General features: G+C 40.1%; 1 protein-coding gene across 1 annotated transcript; it reads right to left on the bottom strand.

Annotated features, from left to right (window-relative positions):
* Positions 1-543: 543 nt before the first annotated feature.
* LOC133711555 (uncharacterized) lies at positions 544-12,272 on the bottom strand. Its single transcript, XM_062137660.1, has 5 exons — positions 12,141-12,272; positions 2,337-2,870; positions 2,150-2,254; positions 865-2,082; positions 544-717 (listed from the first exon to the last, which is right to left on the bottom strand). Exons 1-5 carry the CDS (start codon positions 12,270-12,272, stop codon positions 544-546), a joined length of 2,163 nt encoding a protein of 720 aa, XP_061993644.1.
* Between the last annotated feature and the right edge of the window lie 4,821 nt (positions 12,273-17,093).

The following is a 17,093-nucleotide window of genomic DNA, read 5'->3' as shown; positions in this document are numbered from 1 at the left end:
GGCCTTTACTTGGTGTACTGTTTGCGAAATTTTCCCTAAATTCTATGTGTAATGGTTAATTTGCACGTGTGAGTTGATTCGAGGGTTAGATAATACTACTAGTTAAGAGAATTACGCTGAGTGTTTTCGAAAATTAGTAGTATTAGGCTTGGTAAGGACTTTTCCGATCCAAGCCTACATTAGAACGAATCAGATAAATGGATTGATCCGCTGAGGCTTTTCATTTGGGCTCTTATCTAAGCGTTTAAGATGGGCACATTTTTGTAGCATGTTGAAATGGATTTTCTGTTTTTACACTTAGTAATTTCTGAGTGGTATTGGTCTAGGTTAAGGAAGTCGATCATTGTATATAGTTTTATTTGTTTTGTTTTTATTTTAAGTAGATTAGGAACCAAATCTCAAAACCCCCATTTTATTCTTTTATTTGTTAATTGACCTTTTTGTGTAGGTGTACCCTACAATCCCCGGACTGAACGATCCCTGCTTATCCTATACTGACAACTACATTTTGCAGGGTTAAATTGTGAGGCTATTTCAGCCGCATCACGAGTCTGTAAGAAAGTCATTCTCCATTCGGTTACGAAGCCTTGTTTTGACAATACGCATAGCAGAAAATGATCGCTCTGTAGTTGCTGTAGACACTGGAAGAGTAAGCACAAGCACAATCACTCTATAAACAAGTGGATACCTTGTTGATCTTCTAGTTCTTACTAACCACTGAGATAAATCAGACATAGTTGAAATACTTTTGAACTCTTGATCTTGAACTACATCATTCTCAAAAAATTCAAGTTGTTTCTTGAGTTGTAGTTTCTCATGATTTGCAAAGTCATGTGGATAGAATTTTTCTACCAACTAACATACATCATCAATCTTGAAACACTTATTGATTTCTCTAGGATCGAAAGTTGAACTAAGAATAAGTAGCTCTACAGCATGCTCATTAAACCGATTATTCAATTCTTGCAATTGAGAATCTATGGCAGCATAAAATATATCTACCTTGTAATAATGCTGAACTGTCCAGTCATTTTGTTGGTGACGAGCTCGACCTCTTCTTCCAACATAACAAGCATTCATATCTAGGATATCTATGTTACGTGCCTCACAAAAAGAAATTACCTTGGCAAATAAAGTATCCCATCCATCATCTCTCAACTTTTGAATGAATGCTTTAGTAGAGGAAACAAGATTCATGGCATTCAAAATGTCTTGAGATTGACTTTGCAGAGCTAGACAAAGTTCATTAGTATTCTCCATAATTACCATGAGATGTAAGATGAAGACAAATTGATACGATGTCATTGATTCATAAGCAGAATCTGCATCTCCTGCTTGAGGACTCTTCCCTTCCTTAATTATGTTCATAAGAACCTGACAAGTTGGGCTAAACCTTTGTCTCAAACTAGAAATAGATCTGAAGTACGAACTCCAACGAGTATCTCCAGCACGCTGCAAGGTTCCAATTTGGTTAAGTCCTCTTCCAGTCTCGAGTTCATCAATTGAAGTCAAATATGCAATCTCTTCTGCTTGAGCACTTTGAAATTCATCATTACGCTTGCATGAAGCACCAAGAATATTGACAATAAAAGTCAATTTAGTAAAAAACTTTTGAATAGGAATAACTTCTCTCGATGCTGCTACTAAAGCCAATTGCAATCTATGTGCTAAACAATGAACATGGTAAGCATACGGACAATCCTTCAAAACCAAAGCTTGTAGCCTATTCCACTCACCTCGCATATTACTTGCACCATCGTATCCTTGGCCTCGGATATTTTGGATATCTAAATTATGATTAGATAACACTGAATATATTCCCTTTTGCAATGTCAGTGCCTTTGTGTCTGAGACATGAACAAGCCCAAAGAAGCGCTCCCGAATAAAACCATCTTTGTCAACAAATCTCAATACTACAGCCATTTGCTCCTTCTTTGACTCATCACGAGCTTCATCAACAATTATGCAAAATTTTGAATAATTAATTTCTTCCCGAATGACCTTTTTTATTCGTACTGAAAATGCTTGCAACATTTGTTTTTGAATCTTTGGGGATGTGTAAGAAGCATTTCTTGGAGCATTCTGCAATATAACTTCAGCAACTTTTCATTATATGAAGCCAACAATTCTAAGAGTTTCACGAAATTACCAGGATTGATTGAATCATGGCTTTCATCATGACCTCTAAAAGCACAACCTTGAAATGCAAGCCATCGAACTGGTTCAATTGAAGTTTTGACTCATAGACGGTTGTCTGCAATTTGTTTTGAAGTATAATTGGCAACAACTTTTTATATATGCTGAGGTTGCTTCATCAAGTCGTCACAGGCTCTTACAGCATTCTTGTGAAAAGAGTTAGAATCTTTACCCATATTACTCAGAAAAGCACAACCCTTACCGTCTCTTACTTTTTTCCAACTTTGAAATCCCTCAATAGTGAAAGCTTTGTGGCCAGGATGGCCAGTGGGCTTATTAAAAAGAAAACATGGTAGACAAAAAGCTTTATCTTCATTCGGAGAATATTCTAACCATGAAGAAAATAGCGGATACCACGAAGATTGAAAGCTACGATTTCGCTTTCCTTTTTGAGGATATGTTGAAAGTAAAGGCTGATATGGACCAAGTTTAATATAAGCACGTCGGACTTCATCTTGCAAATTAGGATGATATTCCCATATTTGCGGATATTTTCCCGGATCACGTTCTAGTGAATCAATATCAATTTCGTTGATTTCAGTTCTTGAAAATTTAGCACGATTTTCAGGCTCTTGAGTCTCAACATCAGACTGTGGTAAGGCAGCACTAGATTCGGAGTTTTCAAGAGTTTTTCTTTTTGTAAACCACTTATCAAGTGTCTTTTGCGTGGACATCTACAAATAAATAAAAAATCGCATATAAACAATGAGTATTCAAAAAAATTCAATTGAAAAAAAAATAAGCTAAAAAACCAAAATCAGTAGAACAAAGCATAAAAAAGAATGGAAAAAAAAAAATAAGAATGGTACAAGAATCTAGTCGAGGGTTTGATTGATGAAATAGTAAATTTATATAAGAAAGTAACAAAAAGATGATACAGTAAAAAAAAAAAAAAAAAAGGCATCGCAGAATACCTTAATTCCTTTTGCAGGCTTGGTGGCTTGGTGCAATGGCGCAGATTAAGAGAGTTAAAAAAAAAACCCAAGTTACCAGAATGGAATAGAAAGCACGATTGCAAAATATATAGACATAAAAGTTTGCCTTGATCAAAGCTAGGTCAATAGAAATAATTATTTAATATTATTTTGACTTCTATTTCTTATCTTATTCCTTCTTTAATCTTTATACAATAAATATTATTATTTTATTATTCTTTTAAGTAGAGACTGACGGTTTTGGTCTGGATAGTGGGGGGGGTCAGGATTATATTATATATAATTGATACATTTGATTTTGGGGGTCCAGTAGCTTGTATTGTTTACATCATACTTTAACTAATAATATATATTTGCCCCAACGAAAACAAAGTCTTGGTAAAGAATGAAAATACCTAGCGCTCTCCTAGGGTTGGGAGAGCGCCGCCTCCGGCCTCTCTGTACCTTTCTCCATCATCGATGGAGTACTGTTCCGATGTCGTCCTCGGCGTCGGTTGTTGTGCGCAAGGTTCCCGCTGTGTCCTGTATCGGGTCGTGGTTCGCAGCTCGGCCGGTGGTAAGTTCTTCTGATCAGATTCGTTCTGATCGTGTGTCGCGTCAATGGGAAGAAGCCATGGATGTAGTGTTGTCCCAGATCCGGTCTGCCTGTAGTGCTTTTCGTCAGAGTAGGGAAGAGGCTGCGTTCCCGTTCTGGTTTGGGACGGCGTCGAGATTCCGACCAAGCCGGGCTCGACTTAAATCGGGTTTAGGGATGGCGACGAGGTGGCTGGGCGAGGAATGGCGTCAGAAGGCTTTCATCGTTGGCTGGAGGCTGGATCAGATCCGGCTTGATAGGTTTGTCTGGTCTCGTGGACTTCGGCGATGGGAATCGGAATGGTGTGCTAGGTTGGAACGACTGCGGGTGTTGGAATTTCTTTCTGGGTTCTGGTTTCCAAGTCGGACCAGAGGGAGTTCGCGACCAGAGATCGACGGCGGTGCAGCAGTCCATGGGTGGTGGCGCTTGGAGTCGTGTGGTTGACATCGAGACGAGAGCTTTCCGGCGTTGCAGATCTGGAAGGGTCGCCGGATGTCGGGCTGAAGCCAGCTTGGGTGCCCAGATCAGATCCTTGGGTGCCCAGATCAGATTATGTTGGGCCTTGGCCTTTGTCAAGTTTGACCCGTCAGACTTGATCTTGGTTTTAGGCCGGATTTGGATCCGCATTTGGGACCCAGGTCGTATTCTATTTCGGATCTTGGATCCGAAACAGCTGCTCATATTGTTCTGGTATTGGTTCTGGTTCTTAAGAGTTCGTCTGCCTAAATCCGAGGTTCTGACACCCTTGGTCGCTTTTGATCTCTTGGTGAGCGAATCGCCTCTCATAGGTGGTCATATCATCGGTTACAGTTACGGTTACTCTCCTATTTACACTGCTTCAGTGACATATGTAGTGCAGCAATGCCTTACGGCATCCAGTCACATGGTTACCTGGTTCCCTTTTGTTCTTGATGCGATTGTGCATCTAATTATGCTTTATTGTTTTTTCTTCACTACAGATGCGTTTGTGCATCTCGTTATGTTTTATTGCTTTCTTTTGATGTTTTATGCATCACTCCATGTAATTCTCAATTTTCACTTAATATAGTTTGTCGTCTTCCTTTCAAAAAAAAAAAAAAAAACTAATAATATATATATAATTATATGTGTCAGCTGAAAAGTTAAGGGGGGTCCGGACCCCTTTGGGCCGAACAGTAGTTCCGCCCCTGGATCCATTATGGTTTTCTAATTGGATTAAATCATAATTGTAGGACATTATGAGAATTGTTTAAGTTTCTGTTAAGAAGGAAATGAAATTGGATCTTAATTTTATGCCTCATTGTTCAATTTTGATGTTATGGTATCTATGTTTCTGATGGTGTTTTATTCTGGTTTGTATTTTTATTTTTGTAGTTGAATTCTGGCAATATTTGTTTTGCACTTGCATCATTTCAGAAAGAGAGCAAGTGAAGCGGTTTTCAATGTTGGTGGGAGTAGCTATCGGTTTTGGTGAAAGTAGCGTTTTGTTGTTGGCGAGAAGAGTTTTTGATGTTGATGAGAGTATATTTTGTTGTTGGTGAGAGTAACTTTTGGTGGTGATGATTGTAGCTTTTTGTGGTGATGATAGTAGTTTTTGACATTGGTGAGAATAGCTTTTGTCGGAGGTGAAAGTAGGATTTTGCGGTGGTGATAGTAGTTTTTTGCTTTGGTGAGAGTAGCTTTTGTTGATGGTGAGAGTGGTTTTTGATACAAGAGTAACTCTCTATTGTTAGTGAGATTAGCTCGTTGGTGTTGGTGACAGTAACTTTTGTTGTTGGCGAGAGTAGCTTTTGGTGTTGGTGAAAGCAGCTTTTACTGTTGGTGAGAGTAATTCTCTAGTGTTGGTGAAAGTAACATTTGTTGCTGGTGAGAGTAGCTTTTGGTGTTGGTGAAAGCAGCTTTTATTTTTTGTGAGAGTAGTTTTCTAGTGTTGGTGAAAGTAACATTTGTTGCTGGTGAGAGTAGCTTTTGGTGTTGGTGACAGTAACTTTTGTTGTTGGCGAGAGGAGCTTTTGGTGTTAGTGAGAGTAGTTTTCTAGTGTTGGTGAAAGTAACATTTGTTGCTTGTGAGAGTAGCTTTTGGTATTGGTGACAGTAGCTTTTGTTGGTGGAGATAGTAGTTTTTTTGTTTTAGGGAGCATAGGTTTTTTGTTATTGGTGATAGTAACTTTTGTTATCTCGTCGGAGGTTGCCGAAAATCTCACCATAGTAGCTTTTGTTGCTAGTGATAGTAGCTTCTGTGACCTCGCCAGAGGTTACCGGAAATCTCATCAGAGTACCTTTTGTTGCTAGCTACAGTAACTTTTGGTGTTAGTGACAGTAGCTTTTGTGGTCACCGGAGTTGACCGGAAGTTCGCCAGAGGTCGGCCGGAGACCCGCGGGAGTTCGCCTGAGGTTAGTCGGAGACCCGTCGGAGTTGACTAGAGACCTCGCTGGAGAGGAGAGAGAGAATGACTGTTGATTTTGTACTCTAGTGGCATTTATATAAATATGTTGAGTTCGTCGAAATCCGGTGACCGGATTCCGATCACCTGCCCCCGCCCACCGGACTTTTTACCGGAAATGTTTATTACCCCAATAGACATCTATTGTCCTCCAATAGAAGAGTAATCAACCATGTATTACCCCCTAATAGAACTTTGGTCTATTGCCCCCCAATAGACGTTTATCAGCTATGTATTGCCCTCAATAGATGTCTATTGCCCTCCAATAGACACTTTTTTTTTTTTTTCCTTTTTTCTTCTTTCTAGCTCCATTTTCTCTCTGTCATTGGGGGAAAAAATGATGAAAGTGGTACAAAGTTCAACTGAACGGGAACAATCTCTGCAACATTATTCTTTTTGGACAGAATACATAATTAAAGCAATTGCTCAACAAAATACGCCACCATATATCAAATAGTGAATAAGAGGATGGGAGGATGGATATTAACTCCACAAGTCTAAGGACCAGTGCAAGCAAAAGAATACAATACTTGAGGGAGTTCTAAAATTACAATTGTACCATCTATGGAATTAATTTCTCACTATCGTCACATGCTTCAGAAGCATCTGGACATCACCACCTATATCTTGAACCCTCTACCGAGAGGTAATTGATCTTTTCCTCAATTTCCACTCCAAGGCGCTTCACATTAGCCCCAAAATTTTCACTGCTCGCTGCAAGTTTCTTTTGGAATTTACGCTCCACTTTGGCACCGTAAACCTGCAATTTTGACTAGATTTGGGCATCAATGGACTCGCCAATTTCCCGTGGCTAACTGTAATTCGAAGCTTTCTCTCTGTAAAGCGACACCAGGGAACTAGGTAGAAGTAGCAAGCACGAAGAATAAGTAGAAGGCAGAAGAAGATCCATAACTGTTTCTGGAAAACCCGAGGATGCTATTGTGATAGGAGCATAAAATGCGACGTTTATAATGTTTAAACCCTATATTTTGCTAAGTTATTTCCTTTATCTTGATCAATTTAACTTAGTTAGTGTTTTTACAGGTAAAATGGAGTCTCAAAGTCCAAAAATGGCTAAGGAAGGCACAAGTGGCGCAGAAATGAAGAAAAATGAAGAAATGGAAGTTCTCCCAGTTTGACTAGGAAAAGGAATCCCAGTTGAAGTAGGAGTCTGAAGATGACTTGGACTAGGAGTTCTACTTGGACAAGGAAACCCAATTCTACTCAGATCAGGAATACTAGTGTGACAAGGAGTCCCTGTTGGATAAGGATTACTCAAGAAGGTTCTGGAAGAGTGTAGAAGCATCTCGGAAAAGAAAGTAGTATTCAACTAGGAAACCTACTTGCATATGGAGTTCTACTCATACTAGGAGAGCCTTGGAACGTTCATGAAGTATCTAGAAGTCTCAAGAAGATCATATGCCATGCACATGGAAGAGAAAGCAACAAGGAATTCGGATTTCAAAGCAATGTGGAGTTTGGATTTCTAGTTGAGTATGGATTGTGTACATACATGTACATTTGCAAGCATAATTAGCTCTAATGGGCTACGCTCATTCTACCACCAAAGGTACTAATTCCAACCAAAGGAATGACATGCAGACACACCGCCAGGCGGGCTACAGCCCCAACGTCGGACCACCTCCAGATCGCCGCTGACTCGCCGCCACGCGCCGCGCCAAGATGGCATAAGAAGCTTCTGAAACTGGCAACTGAGGCATATCAGTCCCACATCGAAAACAAAGAGAAGATCAATCTCTTCCTCACCTATAAAAGGTCCTCTCCTCTCTCCTCATTAATTACGCATTCAATACTTACCTACTGTTACTTTGTCAACATAAATACATTGACTGACTTAGGCATCGGAGAGTTGAAGACCGCCCAACGCGGTCTCCCTCTGACGCCCTTTGTATTTTACTTGACAGGTAGCGGAGGTTTCGAGAGCATCACAAGTATCGATCCGCCCACCGGATCAGCGTTAACAAAGGTTCAGCTACCGCCGAACATTTAGACATTAACATATTGGAATTGCCGTGAGATTCTTGAAGGTTCTAGAGAGGTCTTGACGTTTCATTCTTCAACAAGGCGTGGAAGACATGTGAGAGGCATGTGATGTGAAGGAAAATCGAGTTGGACTTAAGTTGTGCTTTAAAAGTCAAATCCATTACAGATTCGGATTACTGCCTGTACAGATCAGTCAACTTCAACGGAGCATAGAAAATTTCTCAGAGCTCAGAAAATTATGATCTTTATATGGTTGGAAAGCTACAGATGTCTAGTTTCCAGAGCTTTTTACAGCTCAGCGATATCTATTTTCTAGAGGAAGTTATGGCCGTTTTAGTGCTCTGAGGTCAATCCTGCCGGAAATCTGTTTTGTGCCAAACAAGTCCTAGATCAACACAACTTTGGAGAAACCAAGTAGAAACGAATTGGGAGTGCCTTGAGACGTTCTCCTATATATACCTAGTGTATTTGACGTTTCAAGGGTAAGAATTTTCTCCACAATTTCGTATTCTCACTTGTTCTCTCTAGTTTTTCAGGTTTCGCAATCTTCAAGGAGCATAGCCGTGACCATCCACCTTCCTAGCCGTGTTCAACACTTGTGCATCATCTTGGATCTGCTTTGGACCTTGGGACGTGATCAAGGGTTGACCACACCATAATCTTCTCATGTACTTTCACGGTTGTGGCTTTCTTGTAGTTAGAATTTCTGCTTTGGAATTTCTGTTGTTTAAACCAAAACTATGATGTGACAAAACTGATTTTTGGATTCAATTTAGATGGTTCTTTTCATGTTTGATGTGTTTATGTGTTCTTGATCTTTGTTAATTGCCGAATATATGGAATGATAATTTGATTTTGTGCTTCATTACATGGAACGTTCTTGTGGTTCGAAACATAGGAAGACTTGCATGTAATTTGCTAGTAATTAGGTTTATGCTTTGTAAACTCTAATTCAAAAAGTAGTAAAGGCTTGCTTTGAGTCGAAATCAGATTATGCATGTGATGAATAGTTGTGACGTGCTTGGATTTGCATGTTTATCAATTCTTTCTTGAACTTAATGATTTGAAAACGGATTTTCAACGTATGTGTGATATCGACTTTTCAAAATAAAATTGATTTGGTGCTTTGTTTTTTCGATTTAACATAAGAAAGAAAGTTAAAAGGGACATTGGTTGCTTTGATCTTTGTGTCTTGGTTGATGGCGTTCTTGGTAATAAACAAGATTAAGGGATGCATGAATATGTTGTTCTTGAATTGTTCTTGATAAATTGTTTTCCAAAAATTCTTCTTTTCCCACCTTTGTATAGAAACGATTTTAATCTTTTTAATGTTTTCTAAAATTTCTGTTTTCAATCTTCAAAAACCCCCCATTTTTATGTTATGTGTTTTTGTACATTTGTAAATAATTAAAAGTAACTTAGAGTTTTTAGGTAGCATGTTCATGTAGATAATAAAATAAAAAAATAAAATGTTTTTAAAATTCGTGAATAGTGTCTCCGTGAATAGTACATATGTGTTAGTGTTTTCTAGGAATTAATTTGGTGTTTTTTAGGATTTTGTTTTGTGTTTTTTAGGTGTTCCTAAATTTTAGGGATGCTTTGGTGTTTTTTAGGAAAAGTAGTTAGAGTTAGTTTTGACTTAAGATTTCTTGTTTGACTTGGTCAATAATATGTATCCTTGTTGTATATGGATTCCCTATGTGATATGGATTTGTAATTGTGTATAAATAGGAGTGGGATTTCCAAAACCTTTTCTAACTTGTTTTCTCTCTAATTTCGGCATTGCCTATATATATACTTGTATCTTTTTGTTGTTCTCTCATAATTCTTGTCTCTCTAATTTCGTGTGAACAAGTATGTGTGCTCTCTAACTCTTTGTTGTTTCTTTTGTTGTTCGAAATTTATGCATGTTTATAACTTGTAAATTTGTAAAGTGTTTTCGTAAAAACTTGTATGTTGTATCTTTCAATTTCGTAAATTGTATATTCTTGTCTTTAAATTGTTTCTCACATGTTAGCACCCTCAATCCCCGGTTTTGAACGATACCCTATTTGCTCTATACTAACGATGATATTTTTCAGGGTTTAAATTGACGATGCTTTTGCACGTATCATATTGCTGAAACTAAGACCACATAACGCCGACAGCAAGAGGGGGGGGAGAGAGAGAGATGCTGTCGACGGCAGTGACAACCTGCCCCTATTAGTCTAGGTTACGGCCCACGGCGGCCTAGGTGAGCCAGTCGTGGAGTTGGCGATGGCGCTTTGCAGGGCGGAGAGAGAAAGAGAGCGATTTGAAAGAAATCGTAGAGGGACGTGAGAGAGGAGAGAGATCAAGGGGGATTTGATTAAGGGCAAAATTGTCATTTTACTGCAAATTAGGTAAATGAGAATAAAAATCTCTTGCTGGGGTAAGTGAGATAACTTTGGCTCATTTTGGGGCTTTTGGTCAAGAATCCTTCAATTAAAGCTGTTTTTTTATATTTATTTACCAAACATAATAAAATCTAAAATTTTGAATAAAAGTTTTTTTTTTGTTTTTTAAAAGTGAAGCAATCCCAAACAGAGCCTTAATCTAGTGACCTTATGAGGGAAAAAACTAGTTTGTTGTCTTATGGCTAAAAAAACATTCAAAGATGCACTTATATGTAATTAACCCATATTTTTTTTTCCCGTAAGTGAGGGGGTCGTGAGTGAGTCGAACTAACAAAAAATTAATTGTTATAATTATGAGTTATTGATGTAATTAAAAAAATAGAAGCATAAATAATAGCAAGGCCATCGAGCATAAAACTAGAAAAGAACTAGAAGAGAGGAGGCTAGAATCAACATTCATAAAGTAGAGATAACAGATGAGTGAGAGGCTAATTATTTTTCATTAAACAATTAGGTGTTATGTAGCGAAATGAATGGTCTGCTGTGAAATTGTATATTTTTCTTAAGATTCAGTGTGAATCAAGTTGATTACCATAAGTTGATGGATCCAAACTCTAACCACAAGAATCAATTTTTTTTTCTTTTTCTTTTTTTTTTAGAATAATCAACCTTTGTTTTGGGATACATATAATCATTTTTTTTGCTCACCTAAGGGACAGTTTTAAGGGACTTGTCTCAAATGCATCTAAACCACATGTATTAAATATAAAAGTAGAAATTATAATAGAAAATTACATACAAGTGTTAATTTGAAACTTAAATTAGCCATTTATTGGTTTTCTTGTATACATAAGGCCACTTGTGGCTTTAAATTATTTTCAACCTGACAAGTTTACCCTTCCACCAACTCCATAATCATCTGGCCAAAATGAATAGAAATTCATTCCCTCTCCTCTCTCTCTCTCTCTCTCTCTCTCTCTCTCTCTCTCTCTCTCTCTCTCTCTCTCTCTCTCTCTCTCTCTCTCTCTCTCTCTCTCTGATCTCTCTTCTTCTTCTCTTCCCTATGCAATCACTGGAAAGAATCAATTCCGGCTATCATCTCTCATTACCGTCACCATCAATTGAACCACAACACAAACCCGACCAAAGCCCAGCCACCCCCGCCCCGATTCCAACGACCACTACCTCTGATCTGGTGAGATTCCAAGCTTACAAAACCTCGAAACAGCGCCGCGATGCCTGAAGACGACGACGTCGACGAAGAAGCTCTGATCGGAGCTATCTCACTGGAGTCCAACTCAGATCTCTCTGATTCTCTACTCATCTCCGATTCTTTCCGATTCTCTCACTAGAGACGATTCTCTACTCATCTCCGATTCACTCAGATCTCCAATTTCGACTTGAGACACCTCACGAGCCTCGGCTCCGGCAGCTCCCTTCCTCACATCTAGCTTGGCTCCAGCAACACCCTTCCTCCACCGCCACCATCGCCTCTTCCTCCACCTTACCTGCATTGGAAACCTAAATGAGCACTGATTCTCCGGCGACGACGACAAGGCCCGCGACCTCTTCATCTCCAACCGAAAAGTCACTCTAGCTCTTCGACATGGCTTACAGGTCAGACAACGACTACCACTTCAAGGTCATCTTGATCGGCCATGCCGGTATCGGCAAATCCGATTTGTTGTCCAGGTTCATGCACAATGAGTTCAACCTCGAGTCTAAGTCCACCATCGGTGTCGAGTTTGCCACCCGGAGCATCCATGTCGATGATTAGATTGTGAAGGCCCAAATTTGGGACACCGCCGGCCAAGAAATGTGATAAGCTTTTCAATTCCATTCATTATTGTCATTGTATTTGGTTTACTTATTGAGGTTGAGACCAAATCCTTCTGGTATTTTTGTTGAAATTAATTAGACGACATGATTAGAATTTGTTTAGTTTGGTTTGATTTGATTGTGATTTATTGGAATAAATGGGCTTGGATTTGTTTGAATTCATCTCTTGTGGAATTTTGCAGGGGAGAGAAAGCGAGTTGTGCTCTTGTGTGATGGGGGGATGATTTTGTGGTTGAATTCTGTTTTCAGATGGTGCTGTGATGTATTTTGATTGATGAATAATGAACCATTTCTTGTATGTTATTTGTTGGAGTTAGTAACTCTCTATAACTGTTATAGCGGTTTTTCAACATAGTGATAGTATCTTTCTATATCTATGTTAGTATTTTTTCAACATGATGTCAATAGCTTCTATTTTCATTTTCATTATTTCAAGTTAGCAGATCCGTGTAATTGTTCTAGTAGCATTTCAATATCGTGATAGTAGCTTTATGTGTCTATGTTAGTATATTTTTAAGCTAATGTCAATAAGTTTTTTTTTTTTCAAATCAGTAGCTCTCTAACTATTTTAGTGGTTTTCCATCATATTTGGGTCTCGATCTAATAGGTCAACCATAAACCCTAAATACCACATAACACTAATATACTCAGAACTTGTATGTCGTAATTTATTTTTTCATTCTGTCAGCTCTCACACTTTTGTGAGTAGGGGGTTTAGTAACTTATGTAAAAAAATTTAGATTTTTATCTTCTCGTGCTACAGCTCCCTTAGGGAAGTTTATGTCTACAAATGGTCGACTAAATGAATCAAAATAGAAACAATAAGAGAAATTTGAAATTTAAATATTTGAAATTACATTACGTGATGTAATGAGTTCGTGAAAATTTTCAAAAAAATTTCGGACGACTGACCTATTTATAATTAATGTATTGTTCAAGGAAAACCTAATTTGTGTTTAGCCCAAACTCTAGGTTACTTGACCTAGTGCTAATAGGATTTAATTAGAAGGATCTAGAATCCTAATCAATGTAGAATTACTTTCCTTGTATGATTGAGATTCTATGCATTGTAATCCTCTATATAAAGAGGCCCCTATTATCAATGAGAATACACAGAAAATTCCTCTCAAATTCAGTTTCTCTACAACACGTTATCAGCACGAGCCCTAACCCTGAAACCATAATTTCGTAGCCTTCAAATCCCAGAGACCACCGCAGCCCACCTTGAAGATCTCAACTTCAGAAGCTCAGAACCGGCGGCGCTTCCCCCAGAACCGGTCGGAAAATACCCAAACCGGCCCCCGGAAACACCGAAAGTCTCTCTGCCCGGTTCGAAGCCTTCCTTCCTGCCCCCTGTTGCCATACTCCACCAGAGGCTGCAGCCTAATCCCAGATTGCCAGAGCCAAAAAATCGTCACCGGAACCGGCCGATTACTGCCTGAACCGGCCGCCTCAAGGCACTGCACCACTGAACCGCCGCCTGCCTCATTCAACCCCTGCCTCAGTCAACCTCGCCCAGCCCAGCAGACGAAGCCAGGTCCAAAGGCAGAAGGAGCAGCCGAGCCCAAGAAGCAAAGAAACAGGCCCAAAAGCCCACTGACGTCAGCCTGCCACGTCAGCGCCCACGCAAGCGTCCAGTCAGCAGCCCACGTCAGCGTCAGAGTGCCACGTCAGCACCCCAGGTCAACGCCGGTCAACCCTCTGGTCAACGACCAGTCAACGCCGGTCAACCATTTTCCGACGACTTTTCCGGCCGACTTTTTCCGGCCAAATTTCCGGCGGCTTATTTCGAGGTATTTTTTTACTAAACGTTCCCGTTTTTTTTAGAGTTTTTAAATTCAATTTCTCTTCTTTTCTCGGGGACTTTCAACCTTCCTTCTTCTACCCCCCTTTCTTCTTCATAGGGGAGACCAAAAGCCGAACTGTGGGGGTTCGTGCTCACTCCAAGCTTGGAGCTTGTAGAGTCCTCCAAACTTAGAGTTTGTTGAGAAGAAAAACGATCGACCACATACATCATTGTTTCGATCTAATCCAAAACCCCTCTTGGAATCGGATTTTCTTGGAAGCGACTACGCTCGGAAATTCCCTAATTTCTTGGAAGCGACTACGCTCGGAAATTCCTAATTTCTTGGAAGCGACTACGCTCAGGAATTTTATATGTTTTCGTGGTAGCCTTTCACGCTCCGAAACTAACCCTAATTTCTTGTTCTCTTTCAGGATGAGTAACCTAAACAAATTGGACTTTACTTCATTGGGAACAACTGGCTCTGAATATCACAGGTGGGTTCGTGATGTCCGCCAGCATCTCAAGGCCGATGGAATCCTGGATACGATTCTCGAGCCTAGCCAGGACGTGCTAACTGTTGAGCAAGCTCAAGCTTTGGAAGAAAATAGAGCAGCCTTAGAGGCAAATAAGGCGAAAGCCATCATCCTAATGACTCGTCATATGGATGATTCGCTCCAGTACGAGTGTATGAATGAAGAAGACCCCAGAAGGCTGTGGGTCTCACTCAAAGAAAGATTTGGCAACGTCTGTGACTCCTTCCTTGCTTCCTAACCTAGAAGTGAGATGGCATAGCCTCCGCTCCTATGATTTCAAGTCAGTTCTTGACTACAACTCGGAAGCACTTTGCATTAAATCCTTAATGGAATTCTGTGGTAAAGAGATCACAAATGCGATGTTGATTGAGAAGACTCTCTCTACCTTCCCCGTTTCTGCATTGATGGTTGCTAAGAACTATCGAATTGATGTTACTGCAGGACGGATCACAAGGTTTCATGAGCTCATTGGAGCTATGAATGTCACTGAAAAGTATGACAACATCCTTGTGAAGAATTATAATTCGAGATCCGTGGGAACAGAGCATATTCCGGAATCCAATTATAGTTGCGCCCCTAAGAGGAGGCGCCAAGAGCGAAACCCTAACCTTAGGGATACTTCTGGACGTTCTGGTCCATATAATCGCTCTACTTGGGAAGGTAACCGCCAATATAGGCGAACACGGAACCGAAGAGGTGAACGTGGAAAGAGAGAGGGAGGCAACGCCTCTGGCCATGTTGGTGGCGCCACCAACACTAAGAGCCATCTAAATGACGCTTTCAAAGCGCCTCAATCAATGGAGTTTGAGCAAAGAGATGTATGTTCTCAATGTGGAGTGTCTGATCATTGGGCACACATTTGTAGAGCTCGTGAAGAAACTGTCACCGCCTACAAAACATATTGTGAAGCAAGAGAAGCTCACTATGTAGAACAAGAAGATCAAGAAGATGATCTAGAGTGAAGGGTTGAAGACTACGAATCTGGCTGGGATCAATAGATCGCCAATTCTGTTTAAGTCTTTATTTTCCAAGAGATGTAGGCAATTGCCATATTATTTTTGTAGTAGATGCCTATGGTTTAGTCTTTCTTCAAAGTAGGCGTACTCAATGTAAATGTGATGTCTAGGAAGGTTTTGAGATAAGTGGTAATTAAGCGAGCTTTTGCTCCACCGACATCTCCCTACTCACCTGGTCACATTTGCGTTGGAATTACCGAAAGATGTTAGACGACTACCATTGTTTTGCATTAGCTAAGCATTTGGATTAGATTCTCCTAATGGTTAAGAGACAATGATGTACTCCGTTGGCTTATGAATAAAATTTTGAGTTCTTTTCATTATGACTCCATTTTGATTTATGAGCATGTTACCTTGTGACTACGATGGCTGGGCCATCAGTATTAATTCAAGGACATGGAATAGCCCAAGTTCTCTTTGCCAAATGGCACCTTGATTAATGTCACAGACACTCTCTACGCTCCTAGGGCAACTCGCACCTATGGATAGCCAACGGATTCCACGTGAAAACGCATGTAGAGAACAGAAATGAGTTCCTTTGCAATGCCTCTAATGATTGCGAACGATGGCGCATCTTAGAGAAGTTTATGTGTCTCTCTAGTGGACTCTATGTCACTATTCGAGCCATTAAATCCAATAAAGTATGAGAGAAGATCTCTTGGATTTAGACACATATTGGCTTTGTCTCGACAGGATAAGTCACCCTGGTCATGATATGGTGATCCGTCTAATAAAGACTTCACATGGACACCCTCAAGCGAAATGAAGCAAGAATCAAAAATTGATTCCTGGACTTAGCAAGACCGCAACAATTGCAGCATCTGGCGCTGCAGCTGTCTTGGGGCGCCATATGGCCGCCCAAGTCCCTTGTGACAACGCCATATATGGCGCTACCCATGGCCATGACGCCATGGATGTCAATCCCCATGGTTATAACGCCATGGATGCCACTTCCCATGGTCATGACACCATGATGGGTGATGTAGTCACAAACTTTGCTTCAATGTGCGTTTCAAACGCTCAGGCCCAACCAAAACTCTCCTTGGTTGCTTCGAAGGCCTCTCGCTCATTTTACAAAGCCATTTCCTTAGGAAAATTAGGGCTGAGACCGTCCTATGCAATGGATATGAAAATACTCATTATGTTCCTACATAGAATCCGTAGGGATTCTGTGGACTGATTCCACCAACTTACGGACGTTTAAATATCTCATGATGTTGGTTGATATGCAAACACGCTGGTCCCGTGTTGTGCCATTGTCCACCTGTAATGCTACTTATGCTACACTCCTAGCAAATATCATATGACAACGGGCTCACTCCCCGAATCATCCTATTCCGTCACTTGGACTTGACGATGCTAGAGAGTTTACATCGAAGACTTTCGATGGATATTGCCATGGGACTGATGTT

This window comes from Rosa rugosa, chromosome 5 (genome assembly GCF_958449725.1).
Source record: "Rosa rugosa chromosome 5, drRosRugo1.1, whole genome shotgun sequence".
Lineage (NCBI taxonomy): Eukaryota > Viridiplantae > Streptophyta > Magnoliopsida > Rosales > Rosaceae > Rosa > Rosa rugosa.
The sequence above is the reverse complement of the archived record's forward strand: the minus strand, read 5'-3'. Positions and strand labels throughout refer to the sequence as shown.

Excerpts from the sequence above, each read along its gene's own strand:
- LOC133711555 (XM_062137660.1), bottom strand. The coding sequence starts at position 12,272 with ATGGATGCTCCGGGTGGCAAACTCGACACCGATGGTGGACTTAGACTC. Across the intron at positions 2,871-12,140 it reads ATCAAGATGACCTTGAAGTG|ATGTCCACGCAAAAGACACT; the intron begins GTAGTCGTTGTC and ends ATTTATTTGTAG. Across the intron at positions 718-864 it reads AGTGTTTCAAGATTGATGAT|TGGTTAGTAAGAACTAGAAG; the intron begins GTATGTTAGTTG and ends GATTTATCTCAG.